General features: G+C 36.7%; 1 protein-coding gene across 5 annotated transcripts in view; it reads left to right on the top strand.

Annotated features, from left to right (window-relative positions):
- LOC150092623 (pumilio homolog 1-like) overlaps window positions 1-15,749 on the top strand; it is a 328,288-nt gene that overhangs the window by 175,208 nt on the left and 137,331 nt on the right. For all 5 annotated transcript variants that reach the window (XM_090414703.1, XM_090414704.1, XM_090414702.1 and 2 more), the window contains one exon: window positions 5,526-5,781. In XM_090414703.1, the coding sequence (XP_090270829.1) occupies window positions 5,526-5,781 (256 nt within the window). The remainder of the gene's footprint in view (window positions 1-5,525; window positions 5,782-15,749) is intronic.

Below are 15,749 nucleotides of genomic sequence, written 5' to 3'. Positions count from 1 at the left end.
GCTTTGGGCCTGCCCACCAATGGACCAATCCCCATCCAACTGAAACACCCCCATACCAATACCGAGCTATCAAGTTGACAGTATGAATGATGTAGTCCTGCTGAAACCATTCCCTAGGTAATCTCCAGATCTAAATGCAACCATCAGAGTGAAACATTAGGGAGCATGATTTGTTGCCCCATAGAATTCTTTGCCAATCATCTACAATCCAGGAGCATTACTCTAGTCCAGTTATCTTTGGCATTCAGGATTGGTAGGTGAGTGAATGTGTAGCTTGTTTGCAGCAGTTCTACATGGTAACCTAAGACATGCAATTCTCTGTGGACAGGACAGTTTTAGTGCTGATGGATGTCCCTGCAGCATTTTTCAGGTTGACCGCAATGTCTGTCACTTATGACGTGCGAGATGCGTGAACATCCTGAGACAGCTCTTCGATTTCAGTCAGTGAGTGTCCCTGGCGTCCCAGGGCATTTTCCTGCTGTGATAGCACCATCAACTTTTTAGGAATGACATAAGCAACAATTGATTTCAGTATACTGAGATGGGTTGAAATGTCATTGACAGAAAGACCACTGGTGTGGCACTCAACTACTATCCCACTTTGAAAGGTTTGACAAGATATCACGTTCAGCTGAACGTGGTATCTTGTCAACAAGTACAATTCAAAACTTGCAGCACATTACACCTTTTATTACCAGACTTAGGCAGACACTTCCTGGTTATTTACATGTGGTAAGAATCAAACATTTGCATGGCACATAAGGTGTCCAACAAATACTTTTGTCAACATAGTGTATATATCTGATGTACTATCAGGTCTTTGTCTACAGTTTGAAGCCCAACATATTCACAAAGATAAAAAAAAAACTCCACCCCCCCTTTTTTTTTTTTTTTTTTTTCCTTTTTTTTTTTTTAACCAAGACCTCTGGAGAGTTACAGGCCTCATCCTCATGGAAGGAAGCTATACCTCGCCCATACTAGCATGCTCTCTCTTAAATTCATTCACATTAGATGCTCGTGTCTTAAGCAGCTAAATTGTTTCACTCACTCATAACTCTATGAGAGAAAAAATTTAGATCTTACTCCTTTCTTCACTTAAGAAATATGATTTCTGTGGACACTCCATGTTCTCTCCCAATCATCCATATGATGAAAATTTTCATCAGATAATATCATATAATGGCTATTACGAAGTTTATAGAACCCCAATTACATTGCTCTCTCTCTTTCCTGTTAACCAGAGTAGGCAGTCTGCATATACTCAGTCTGTTCTCATAATCCTGATATAATCTTTGTAATCCCCCCCTCCCACCCTATTCACAGTCCCTCTGAGCCTATGAGACCAAATCTGTATACAATACTCCACGTGTATTGTTCTCAGTACCTTGCAAAAAGACAAAATGACTTCCTTATCCTTATATGTCATGCTTGTTTCAACATGATAGTTACCCTTCTGATTTCTATTTAGAATGTTAGCTATGTGATCTTTGAACTTCAAATTTCTGTTCACCATAATGCTAATATCCCTAGCCTCATCAAATTCTTGTGACATAACTCTGCCAATATAAAATGCCATTGGAAACCTCATGATGCCAAAGTGTACAGCTTTACCTTACTAACATTGAATTGAGGGCCATTGTCATTTATCCATCCACGTTTCCAGCCAATTCAATACAATTTGTAAGTACTGGATATCAGTAGCATCCCTGATTGCTCTGCCTATCTTCACATCTTTTGCAAACAATTGAACATATCCTGTCAGATCCTTCTCATTATCATTAATGTATAGATTAAACAACAATGATCCAAGGACTGATCCCTGGGGTGCAGCTCTGGTTACTTTAAATCTATCAGATTCACACATGCCATATACCACTTTTTGATACCTATCCATCAGCCATCCACTTAGCCAGGTCAAGAGTTTAGATTCCAATCTCATATTCTCCACTTTTTGCCACAGCCTTTAATTTGGTATCCTATCGAATACATGATTACAAATTATTAGCAGATTTCTAAAATGTGACTTCCCTTTAGTAAGCTGATGCTGTTTCTTTCTGAGTATATCTTGTCTGTCAACCCATTTCGGTATGCGAGTTCTTACCAAGTTCGTTAAAGTCTTCGCCACCACCACCACCACAGAGATACCGAGAGATCAGTAGTTAGACACATCAGTATTTGTGCTGCACTTGTACAATGGAATTACTATATGTTCTTTCTATTCCTGTGATATCTTTCCTGAGCTAAGCCTCAGTTTATACAAACATGACATTAGCCTTGCCAATTCGGCTGAATATTGCTTTAGCATTTGAGGGTGGTCTGAAAAGTTTTCGGCCTCGGCCATAGATGGCAACACTATCGGCAAGATTTTTTTTTTTTTTTTTCCCTCCCTCTAAGTTAGTACATCTGTCATAAGCATCCATGTGGAATTACAAGTGATCCTATCAAGTAGTTTGTTTTATACAACACTGTCTGAAGCGAAAGTGTTGTCTGCATCCCTTGAACTGGATAAAATTGAGTATCGTGCAGTTATAAAATTCTTTGGAAAACAAGGTTTAACACCAAAAGAAATTCATTCACTGTTCATAAGAGTTTATGGACACTCTTCTCCTTAATTTCTGACAATTAAGAAATGGGCTGCCTTGAAGATGATCTAGGTAAAGGACGTCCACAAAGTGTAACAACACCAGAAATCATTGATCAAGTGCATGATATGGTAATGGATGACCGATGAGTCAAAGTGTGTGAAATTGCTGAGACTATAGGCATTTCAATAAAACATGTAGGATATATTTTGCATGAAGAATTGCAAATGAAAAAGCTTTGCGCAAGATGGATGCTGCACTTGCTCACAGCACATCAAAAACGCACTTGTATGAAAATCTCTGAACAGTGCTTGGAGCGCTTTAACAAGAATAAAACTGATTTTGTGCGTCAAGTTATTACTATGGATGAGACTTGGATTCACCATTACCCACCAGAATCCAAACAGCAGTCATAACAGTGGACAGAAGCCGGTTGTTCAGCGCCAAAGACAAAGTCAGTTCCATCAGCAGGAAAAGTCGAGACATCAGTGTTTTGGGATGCTAAAGACATGTTGTTTATTAATTATCTTGAAAAGGGTAAAACAATAATCAGGGAATATTATTCCAATCTTTTAACCAGACCAGATGAAAAAATTTGTGAGAACAGACCCGATTTGCAGAAGAAAAAAAAAATCGAATTTCTTCAGGACGGTGCACCTGCCCACAAAAGTGTTCTAGCAATGGGAAAATTAAGGGATCTGCATTTCAGATTTGGCTCCCTCTTACTTCTATCTCTTCCCAAAACTAAAACTCTTCCTCGCCGGTCAGCGTTTTTCTTCGAATCAAGAGGTGATTGTAGCTGTAGAGGGGTATTTTGCAGATCTTACTGAGAACCACTACAGGGATGGGATAATGGTGCTGGAGCATCCCTGGAATAAATGTATGTCTTAAGGGAGATTATGTTGAAAAAAAAAAATTGTTTTTTTTTTTTTTTTGAAATTATAAATTCGTTTTTTCATTATTAGGCCAAGAACTTTTCAGACCACCCTCATTATGTTGATATTCCATCTGTCTTGTCCCTATTGCTGAATTCTTATGCACCTTTTTTCTTCTTATCTCTTCATCCAATATAATGGTATCATTGTGCATCATGTTACTCATGCCCTGTTAATAGATCTTAGCACTCATTAATTGATCAATCTCATCACCTTCTGACACAAGAGTACCATACCATTTGCAGTTGGTAAAGTTATTCTTCTACATTCATTCATTCTTTTACTTGTGATCATAACAATAAAATTCTTTCGGATTGCGTATAGCCTGCACAGTCAGTTTCATTTTGTACTCCTATTTAGCATTCACATTTTCTGACCTGTGCATTATATATATATTTCATAATTCCTGTCACTCTTATTTTCACTATATTCATTACAGATCATCTTTTTAAAATATTTCTCAGTTTCTTAAGCATTTAGTTGATATCATTGAAACATATTTGAATATGTGATTTGTATATCCATTTGGAGGGGGGGGGATTCTAGTTAAGCTGTTTTCTTGGGTGACTTTTAACTACTTAAACAGCTTTTCCAAAGTTGATTAAAATTGTTTCTATAGCAATGTGGAATGGAAAAATCACTCTTGTCCAGTTGGGCATAATTTTTCAAAGGATCTTTATTACTAGGAACAGTTGTAGTCCCTCTTGCACAGTGTTGGGGGAATCAATGGCATAAACAGAATTTTCGAAATTTGTTGAAATCTGAATTCTGTTGTCTGTGAAGGTGTACGAGAAAAGAAGTGATTCTCTCCCTCTCAAACTGCTCGTGTTTCCCAGTGTCATTTATTTAAATTATGCTGTAGTTGTTATCAATTGTTTTCATATTGTCTAGAAAAGGACCACTTCTCCAATGAAATATTTTGTATTAAATGAGATATCAGATGAAAACATTGGCTTTCTTAGGTAATTATTATTATTTGTCACCTTCAGGGAGTCCAAAGACTCGTCGGGGGAGGGCATCTGCTCTACAACTCTGTCTCCACCATTTTACAATCCACCAATTGACCGCAACTACACCAACGTATCTATCGCTGACCAGCACCACCACCACCAGTATTTCCACAGACAATCACGAGCATCCATGCCCATGGCTTGGATTCGCACCCGCAGCCTTTGGCTGGGAAGCTGATACGCTAACGACTCGGCCAACCTGGCTGGCCGAGTGGTTAAAATGGTCAAGCTATAATACAAACCCTGTGGTTAGCAGATACGGTAACCACAGGGTTGTATTATAAAAAGCTTCAAAGATGATAAAACAACCAACCTTCATAGTATTATGTATATTTATGTAACTGGTATAATGTTTATTTATTTACTTTTTTTATATTGCACCCACCCACGAAACATTATTTGCAAACCTATAGTGCATTTTTGTACCACAGTTAGGCTAAGGATTTTTTCTTCTAATTTTTATCAATTTTCTATTTTGCATTTCTGATTTATTTTTTACATAGTGTGAGATGAAACATGGAACGTTTTAAAGCCACTTCAGGCCTTTAATAAGCAGGGTGGTGGTCTCACACCAGCATATCCAACCTAAACATAATCACAAACATATATTCCCATAGCAGTATTCGAACCCGCAGCCTGTTGGTTTAAAAGCGAGTACACTAACCACACTTTCCCTTTTAACTTTGGTTAAAAGGGAAAAGTTTCTGTTAAACTAATTATGTTAAACATATTTACAGTGAAGTCTTATTTCTAAAAAGGTCTTAAAATAAGCAGAACTTCGGTCTCTAATCTTAATTTCAGTATTTAACTGTATATTCAATTAGCCATACCTCTTCAGAAATCATTTTCCTGGTGCAAATGAATAATTATTCAATTGTAGCAGAAAATTTATTTAATTGAAGGGGTTCCTTAGAGATGTGCTGTGCACACTTTACAATCTTTAACAAGAGATAAAATTTGCCATTATTTTTTATTTATTTATTTATTTATTTTTCCAGTCGAACACCTGGTAGTAGGCAGCCTTCGCCTAGTGAAGATGATGTGAAAAATACTATAAATGATGTTAAATTACCAAAACATACTGGAGAACCTCTTGTTGTGCCTACCGCCCCAGGCATAGTATCAGGAAGTTCAGGTCTTCCTGGTTTAGACTCTGGTTTTGATCATGTTGGTATTGATCCTCTTCAATTTGACTATCCTTCTCATTTATTGCAGCCAATGGACTCTCCCAGCATGTTAGATTATGGATCTCAGGTAATTGTGCATTGTTTTGAATAGTTTCTTTCAAGCATAGTTTTGAATAATAGTGTTGCATTCAATTATGTATCAGTACTGTCCACTATTTTAAATAGTTTTTATAGTTGAGATTTTCTTATAATGCAAACAAATGCATTTATAATATACTGTTCAGAGGTATACTTATTTATTTTCAAAATATGGTCATCCCTTAACTTATGTCCTTTCGAAAATATGTCCGTGATCCCATAAGGGAATAAATAACATTTTCCACTATACCTTTCGAACAAGTGTAAAGGAAAAAGGTTTTTATTTAGCAACAGTGTACCATGCAACAATGCAGTGGCAACAGTACATTCAGCGGCAACCTCCCTTGGCAGACTGCACTTGGCTTCAGCAGTTGATTATTCGCGATGTTTTGTGCAACATGGCCCGTACACGTCCAATTAAAAAAATCTGGTGAAGAATTGCAGAAGAAGAGGGGAACAATTGATCTTGAAATGAAATTGCAAGTTATAAAGCAACATGAAGCTGGTAAGCCAGTCACTGTGATTGCACATGATTTCGGATGGCCTCATTCTACAGTGACGACCATTTTGAAAAATAAGAATAAAATCATAGAGGCTGTGAAAGGATCTGCTTCCATTAAATCAATGATACTGACGACGCAACGACAAGAAAAAGGAAGTAGCTTTTCCTATCAGTGATTGGAAAAGCTACTTCCATCATGCATAGAGGACCTGAATCAAAAGAACATACCCCTTAGCACTATGATGACCATAGCTGCTAAGGCGCTAAGTCTCTTCAACATGTTGAAGGAGAAAGCCGGGCCCGATTACGACTACGAATTTAATGCTGCTTCTGGTCAGTTCAAGCAGCATTTTGCACTGCATAATGTGAAAATAAACGATGAATCAGCAAGTTCTGATGAGAAGGCTGCCAAAGAGTTTGTGGAAAAATTGGATACAATTATTACGGAGGAAAATTATTTGCCACAGCAAATGTTTAATATGGATGAGACCTCCTTGTTTCGGGGGAAAAAAAATGCCCTGGCAGACAATTCATCCACAAAAAGCTAAAATCTATGCCTGGTATCGAAGCTCTTAAAAACTGTGTTACGATCTGTTGGTGGGGGAGTAATGTGTCTGAATATAAACTGAAACTATTTGTGATATGGCACAGTGAGAATCCATGAGCCTTGAAAAACATTAGGAAGCATACTCTTCCAGTTCATGAGTAGAGATATAAGAAGTCGTGGATGAAAGCTATTGTGTGAACGAAAATGTAGAATTTAAATTTTTTTAATTCTAGATAATGCTCCAGGTCATCTGTCTTATATCAGTGATCTTTACCAAGTTCAAGGTCATGTTTCTCCCTCCAAACACTACTTCATTAATCCAACTTGATGGATCAGAGAGTTTTGGTAGTGTTTAAGGTTTATTATCTACGGAGAATCACAAGCCATTTCTGCTAATGAAGGAGACAAACAAACTCGTGCAGTTCTGGAAAGCATTCAATATTTATCATGCTATTAAAAATATTGCTGTAGTTTAGGATGAAGTGATCTCTCAATGTGTGAGTGGCATGGAAAAAGACAATAAAAAGGTTTGTGCACGATTGTGGAAGTTTTGAAAAAAAATGAAGACCTTTGTAAATTGAGTGAAGAAATAGTGGGCCTAACAAACAACCTGAATCTCGAAGTGAGTGATGACGACATACTTCATCTCATAGGAAAGTGCTCCTGAAGAGCTGGCCAATGAAGATTTGGTCGAACTGGAGGAACAGCGTGATGCAGAAGAGGAAGAACGAGAAAAGTAAGAGGAAAAAGAAAAACAAGGAGAGGTAGTTAAACAATTCACAGTGAAGGGACTTGCAGAAATGTTCTCTGCAGTTAGTGATGTTCTCAAAATGGTTGAAGATATGGACCCAATATTGAACGCTACTTATTAGTAGAAAGGAAAGTAAATGATGTGCTTGCTTGCTATAAACACAAGAAGAGAAATATGCAAAGCACATTGGACATTTTCATCAAAAAAACAAAGGTTACACCAGAAGAGCCACAGCCTGGTCCGTAACCCATATAACTGTTGATTTAATGTATTGACTTACATCCTGCTGGATGGAACGGAACCCTGACATAATTCAAGGGATGACTGCAGTTAAAAACAAGTTTTTGACACATGGTTTTAAAATAGATTTCTTCAGGAATAATAACTGTGATTATGCATATTTTCATAGTATGTATTAGAATGAGAAGATAAGATTGCCTGCGAGCATTGCATCTGTTTATTGCAAATGTTTTCATATTTACCAATAGGAATCAGTAATGCAGTGGAATCATTACTATTACAAGAGATGTATCATGCTTTTTCATATATGGGATATGTTTGGTTGATTTTTGGTTAATATTTAGGAAAAGGCGGAAGATAATAGTTAAACCTCTCTCTCTCACAGACTTTTAACATCCATATATCATTAATTCCAGATTCTTGTAAATTTGTTAACTTGTCCAGTTCCTGGAGGCAGTGATGTTTTTACCACACGTTTAGTCCACCACCCTATTGTCACCCTTTACTATAAATTATATTAAGGTTTTTTTATTAATAAATTATATTAAGGTTCCTTTAATAGCATTCCTGCCAACCCGGCAAAGAACACTTGCTTTGCTAATCTCCTTGCCCATTCTGTTAAAGTGACCATATCACCTGAGATTAACTCTGCTAACGCATTCCTGGATGCTAACAATGTCAAGTTCTTTCCTAATATCCTCGATTTTAATATGATATTGCCATTGATGCCATCTGTTCATGCCCCTAATATTTCTCAGGACTCTCATATCTGCAGCCTCTAGTCTTTGGTCAAGTGTTTTACTTCTGACCCATCTCTCAGATCCAAAAGTTAAAATTGGTTTGTGTCTTGTATACAGCTAATTTAGTGTTTTGACTAATTTCTCTCTTATTACATATAAATTTATTCAGTTGACTTCCTACCATACCAGTTTTGTTGATACTGTTGTCTATTTCCATATTTAATTTACCATCTTCACTAAAAATCGTGCCTAAGTAGCTGAAATGTTTTACTTGTTCCACAGGTTCTCCATTCATAACACAGTTGACATTTTCAATGATTCTGCCTATTTTCATTGTCTTTGTCTTTTTATTGCTGACCTTCATACCATATCTATTACAACAGCTATTCAATTTAGTCAGAGAATCTTGCAGACTTGTAACAGTTTTATTTAGAAGTATAACGTCATCTGCATAAAGCAAAGAGCTTACATTAACATCTCCAGTTCTGATATCATGTTTAATACCACTTTCCTTCATAATGTGATCCATATAGATAATGAATAACAGAGAGAATAATGTACATCCTTGTCTGATACCAGATTTAACATTAAACCATCTCCCTATACTTCCTTCAATTCTAACTGCTGACTTACAACTCAAATTAAGACTAGGTATTGCTTGTTATAATGATCCATTGCCACCATACAACTGTAGCATATTGAATAGCTTCTCTCTTGGCACCTTTGTCATATGCTTTTTCCAGATCTACAAAAGTTAAATACAGATCTTTGTTATATTCCCATGCTTTCTCGATTATTTGTCGTAAAGTGAAGATCTGATCCTGACAGCCTCTATTTAGCCTGAATCCAGCTTGTTCCTCACCAAGCTTTTCTTCCACAATCCTTCTCAACCATTTCTCAAGTATACTGGCATAAATCTTACCAGGAACACTTAGTAGAGAAATATATAATACCTCTGTAATTCTCACAATCAGTTTTATTTCCCTTTTTATATATGGGTACTATGAGAGCTCTACTCCAGTCATCTGGAATTCGTCCTTCTGTCCAGACCCTCTGAACTATACAGTGTAACCACTGTATAACTTTTATACCTCCATACTCTATTTGGCCTGAATCCAGCTTGTTCTTCACCAAGCTTTTCTTCCACAATTCTTCTCAACCGTTTCTCAAGTATACTTGCATAGATCTTGCCAGGAACACTCAGTAGGGAAATACCTCTGTAATTCTCACATTCCGTTTTATTTCCCTTTTTATATATGGGTACTATGAGAGCTCTACTCCAATCATTGGGAATTCGTCCCTCTGTCCAGGCTTTCTGAACTATGCAGTGCAGCCACTGTAAGACTCTTACACCACCATACTTCAGCATTTCTGGTCTAATATCATCAACTCCAGCTGTCTTTCCACATTTCAGACATTTGATGGCTTTTTCTACTTCAAGCATGGATATGTATTCCTGATTATATGTCTGGTGAGTGTTTTTTTTATCATTGTGCTGTCATCACTGCTAGTTTCATTTAGCAATTTTTCGAAGTAATTACTCCATACTTCTTTTTTCTCCAGTTTTCATATCACCTTTTTCATCTCTAATTCCTTTTACAGCACTCTTTCCTCCATTTCCTCCATCTCCATTTAATCATTTCAACAACCTCCAGAATATTTTACCACCTTCTTGATATTTATTTTCTATGTTCTTACTAAAGTCTTCCCATGACTTTTGTTTAGCTAGTTTTATGCAGTGTTTAGCTTTCTTACATTTGTCTGTATTCTCTAAGAGCAAAAGCTGACTTATTTGTCAGGAACTTTTGATAAGCTTTCTTCTTTTCCTTCACTGCCTCTTTAACTTCCTGTGTCCACCAGGGAGTTCTGATTTTTCTATTATCCTTGTAGACCTCACCACATGCCTCTCTGGCAGAATCTGTCAATGTTTTCTTCAGAGCTTGTCAATGAATCTCCAAGGTTTTATTCCTGTTCTCAAACTCATATTTTCTTGAATAACGTTTGTATATTTTAGTCTACAGTTCACATCTGAGAGCTGTTCAACTTTTATTTGTTTTAAAACTTTCTTACATGTTATTCTTTTCAATATGGAATTCAATTTTATCCTGCTTAAGACTAAATGGTCAATGAGACTTTCTTATTCCTTGCCTCTTCTCTCCATGTGAATTTGTGCACATTTTTATGTTGGAACATGGTGTTAGTAATAACCAGTCCATGTCCTGAGTAGAAATCCAAAAAGTATTTACCATTATTATTAGCTTTGCTCTTTTCTCCAAATTTTCCCAAAATATTTTTGTATGTCTGACAATCATTTCCTACTCTGCTATTTAGATCACCAACAAGGACCAACTTTTCCTTTTTCATTGTGTCAGTTGCTTTTTCTAAAGCTTAAAAAAATTCCTCCACTTCTACTTAGTAGAACCTTCTGTGCGACCATGGGCACAAATAAGTCTCATTGTCCAGTTCTCCATTCTGATATTTGCCCATATCATTCTACTTGAAATTGCCTGCCATTCAAGAAGATTAGCCTCGTATTTAGTGTTGAATACTATGGCTACTCCTTCTTTTCCCTGATTGTGATTGCCTGAATATAACATTTTGTATTTATTGCTAAGAAAGAGCTCACAAGTTTTGGTCTTTTTTGTTTCAGTTACCCTTATTATGTCGATCTGGTACTTATCTAATTCCTCAGCTGGCTTCATTTCTTTGCCATTCAGGCTTCTTATGTTGATAGTACCGATCTTCAATTCTGGTGATATTGAGTTGGGGTGTGTTTTAGGATTTGTAGCTGACTTTTCACTGTTCGTCCTGGTTCCCTGGTGAAAACAACGGGGGCCTTGTTTAACCTGGCGACTACCCAGCCAGCATGAAATTCTATTATATAATATTAAAAATTTTGAAAACATTTTGAATTGTAAGAGCACTATTAATGCTAAATTAATACAAATGTAGGCTCACCACTCTCAGTACTTTTATTTTCAAGCATCATTAACTTTGCGACAAGTTTAGGTGTTGGAAGATATTCATCTTTTAATGATATCGCACATCATGGAAACAGTGAATAAGATATTTTTAACTGGTTGACATTTCACTGGCTTTTAACTAGCACATCTTCAGAGAAACTACTTGTCACAACACAAATGACAATGTAGGAAATGATTTCAATGGATAAAAGACTAAGGTTAAAACTAGTTTCCATCTAATGTTTAATAAATATTCGTCTTTACAGTAATTGGGTTGGAGTTGATGTTAATGTGAATCTTTCCAAACTTGTTTGCAAATTAATTCAGCTATACATGAAGGTTCAGAATGTGTCTCATTGCCATTTCTGATAAGTATTTCTACAGCAGATAGTTTTCTTCCATCTAATTCTGGTGTGAAAAATATCTAAAACATGACTTTGAGTCTTGACTTGCCACTAAATTGGTAGCATATGTATTTCTTGTGTTCTTTATTTATATATCTTTTGCCTTTCTGTGTTCTCTAGAGTAGATGTTCCTGTGGTCACAGCCTACATCATAACACTGGGGGGGGGGGGTTGTCATTTGGGAAGCAGATCAGGATTTACTAGTTTGGAATGTGGTTTGATCATGTTGTGAAGGTTATATTTATATACTTCTTTAGCTATCTTTTCAGATGAGCTTCAAATATATGGAATAGGGATAGTAATAGTAATACTGTTATCTTTTGTAGGGTATGTAGATTTATATCTATTAAAACTAAACTGTTATATTTTTATACTACTTTAGCTATCTTTTCAGATGAGGATGAGCCTTAAATATGTGGAATAGAAATAATAGTATGTTTATCTTTTGTAGGGCATGCATATTTTATTTATTTTATAGTGTTTGTAGCTGTTGGTGAATATGTGGCGAGAGCTAGCACAAACAGTTGTGGCTCTGTCACTTAGTAGTAGAAATTAGCTATAGGAGAGGAAAAGCCCATTGTATTTTCATTAATATTTCCTATGTCCAATGATTCCTAGTACAAATAGTCCCACTTAGAAACCTTCTAAGTAGTTAGCAAAATTCCTTTCATCTTCACACAGATGCCTCTACTAGTTAAATACTGATCATTTCAAAGCTATAGTAAAAGATCACATCTTTAAAAAAATTCATACGTTTAGGTTAATTTTTTGATGTCACTTCTCTTCTTGCTAACCTTTAACAGAAACTCGAAGTAATATCATCATTTTCTCTGGACATATTTGAATGATTCAATTTTACAGTATATGTGGGTTACTAACATCACAGAGTATTAAGGTCTTATCATAGAAAATGAGCGACTGTGATAACTCATCCTTTGCGAAATGCTGGTACAATAATCAGGTCCTATGTGGGGATGTGTTCCATCTTTACATTGACACTGCTGGGTTCAGGCACCCTTTTTGCTACATTTACAAGGTGATGAAGTTGCTCAACATGTCCCAATAATGTGCAACCATGCAGGTCTAATTCGATGGACCTGCATGGTTTTGGTTAACACCAAAAAAAAAAAAAAAAAAGGGCCCAATAACAAACTTAGCCATAAATACTACCCACGCTGTAACCTTTATCGAATGTAAAGGAACTTGTTGAAATCCACAGGGATTCTCTGTAGTACAGATGTGGCAATTTAGAGTTTTACTGTTCAACATACAAGGAAATGCTCTTTATCACTCCATAGGATTTCCAAAGCCAATGCTCATTCACTTCCATGAATGCCAGAAAAATCAATGCAAACATTTCTCAGATGTTGGTATCTTCTCTTTTCAACTTTTAGCTGTGGAGCTTTTTAGAGTTGTAAAGTGCTAGCTGTGGAGTTTATACAGGTAACATTGCAATGCTTTTCACAAAATTCTCCATACTGTTGTGCCTGGCAAATGGCATGTGCACTACATGAACCTATGGCATTCTTTTTTGACTACTCAACAGCTGCAGTTGCAACAGTCATCTGCAGAATTTCAGATTTATGCTCTCCTGGTTGGACTGCCCAATTACCTGTCACTTCAAATTGGCAAACCATGATCACGCTGCATTTGGTGTCATTGGCCTATTTTTTTTTTTGCAAAGGGCTGTATTCACGAAAGCACTGCTGCAGCATTTTTCCTATTCCTATAGAAATACTTCACAAGTATGGCATATTTGAGCAATGTACGACTCAATCACACAAGTTGAATGAGTGTAGAGTCGGTCTCTCTCCTTTGTTTATACTGCCTTACTGCTCAAGTGGTATTAAAAATTCACTATATTTTCTTCTCCATGTTTTCCCTATGAATCATTGAACTCTCTCTCTCTCTCCCATGATTGTGGCTAAGGTATCAACCAAGTGTTAAGGTGTTTCATATACTGGTTTTAATGCTCTGCTAATTGCTCTGAGTAGGGATACTTTAATTTGGAACACCATGCATGTCTCGGCTGAATGCCATATTACCAAAGTAAGGTCATTGTTTGGCATGGAGCTTTATAAACCCCATTGGAAACAGGCAGAAAAGTATCTCTCTAAAGTCAGGTCAACAACATGCTTTTTTTTTTCTTTAGATGTGAAGTTTCAGATTATTATCCATCTTACAAATTTCTCAGCATAATTCCTGGAATGCACATGTAAAAACAGTTTGCTTACCTGTAGACTAGTGGCAACTATCACTTTGCAGTAATCTACTTGTGTAGCAGCACACTTAATTAGACCATGCTACCATTGTTTTAAAATTTTTCTGTCTTTTGATGCTTTTTATTATTGTCACTGTGTGACATTGGATATCATTAATCTGAAAACCCTTTCAAGGCATTCTTCAGTTTTGGGAGCAACTGAAAGTTGCATGGTGCTTAGGTCTAGGGAATACAGAGGATGATCAACTTTTGTATATCAGTATTAGTCTCAGGAGACTGCAATATTAAGTATTGAAGACGAATTAAAGGAATATGTCCTGCATGGCTTGGTAGATAAGTCCAGAAGAGGTAATGCAGTTGAAACATTCAAGATGGTGAGAGGAGTCTGTCAAAAAGCTTTTTGATATGGTGCAAAGGAGTGGGATGCATTGAGTAGTGAATTCGCCATATAATAATACATTCTTGGCATAGCTTGAATGTATTATTATATGGGGGGGTTGTTCTCCAGTGATTAGCCCATGGAGACCTAAAAAAAAAAGTAACGTTATCAGCTGATGAAAACCTCATATCTAAGAACCAAAGAATGCTCAACATTTGGAGATTTGGGCAGTTCAGTCCATTAGAAAACAGTAATGCTGAAGATTTCAGGATGGTCAAGGATTGCAGTGTGTATCAATACTAATACTACAGACTTCCCTCATATAATGAACATTGTAGCTGCTTCACAGACTTCTAGGTCCTTAATATGACACAGCAAACCACACCCTTACACTTCTGGCAAGTGCAAATGTGGCAGATGCCCAGGGAATGTGGCATTTATTGGTATGGAGATGTTTCTCGTGGACTGGGCTCATGGAATCTTTCTTATATTTTGAGAGAAAATCCATGTCTATTTCAGCAGTACAGCACACCACATCATATTGCAGCTGTTGTGATGTGGTCTGTGAAAAATTATATGGAAAGACTGATACTAGCCTGCATAGTCTTGAACTGAACCTGTAACAGTAATGTATGCAGTAGTAACAGTATGCATGGCTAGGCCATGCATACATTACTACTGTTACGTAAACACTTGCTGAGGGAGGGTATACTTAGAATTGTGGAAAGCGATGAGCAAAAAACAACCCCCCCCTCCCCATGGCATTGGTGTGTGTGTGTGTGTGTGTAGAGTTAAGGTTTCTCTTAAAAAAAATTAAACTGCATGCATCTCAATACTTACATCAATGAATTATAACTGTCTCTGATATGTTGGACCACCTTTTGCATGGATATTAGCTTCTAGCCATATAACATTGATTCAATTAGTTGTCTGATGTTGTTGATTTGTATGTGTGTGATGTCTCCAAGGTATCCTACAGTACTCAATTGGAGAAGAATGCACTGGTTATACATCAGTACTTCCAGAGAACACCTGCAGGTGTTCTGGAACTGTCATTATATGGATTGAACTATGGTTATTTCTTCAGTCTGGTTTCTTACAGCATGGACTTGGCAATGTGCTGCATAGTATTCCATGTTCATCATTGATTAGGTGCAGCATTAGTCACTACACAACTGGATCCTAATTCTGACCAGCAAAACACCCCCCA

The sequence above is a fragment of the Typopeltis vanoorti genome, chromosome 25 (genome assembly GCF_054136105.1).
Source record: "Typopeltis vanoorti isolate ZY-2024b chromosome 25, IOZ_Tvanoo_1.0, whole genome shotgun sequence".
NCBI classification, from domain to species: Eukaryota; Metazoa; Arthropoda; class Arachnida; order Uropygi; family Thelyphonidae; genus Typopeltis; species Typopeltis vanoorti.
Note: the sequence above shows the minus strand (reverse complement) of the source record. Positions and strands in the feature narration are given on the sequence as shown.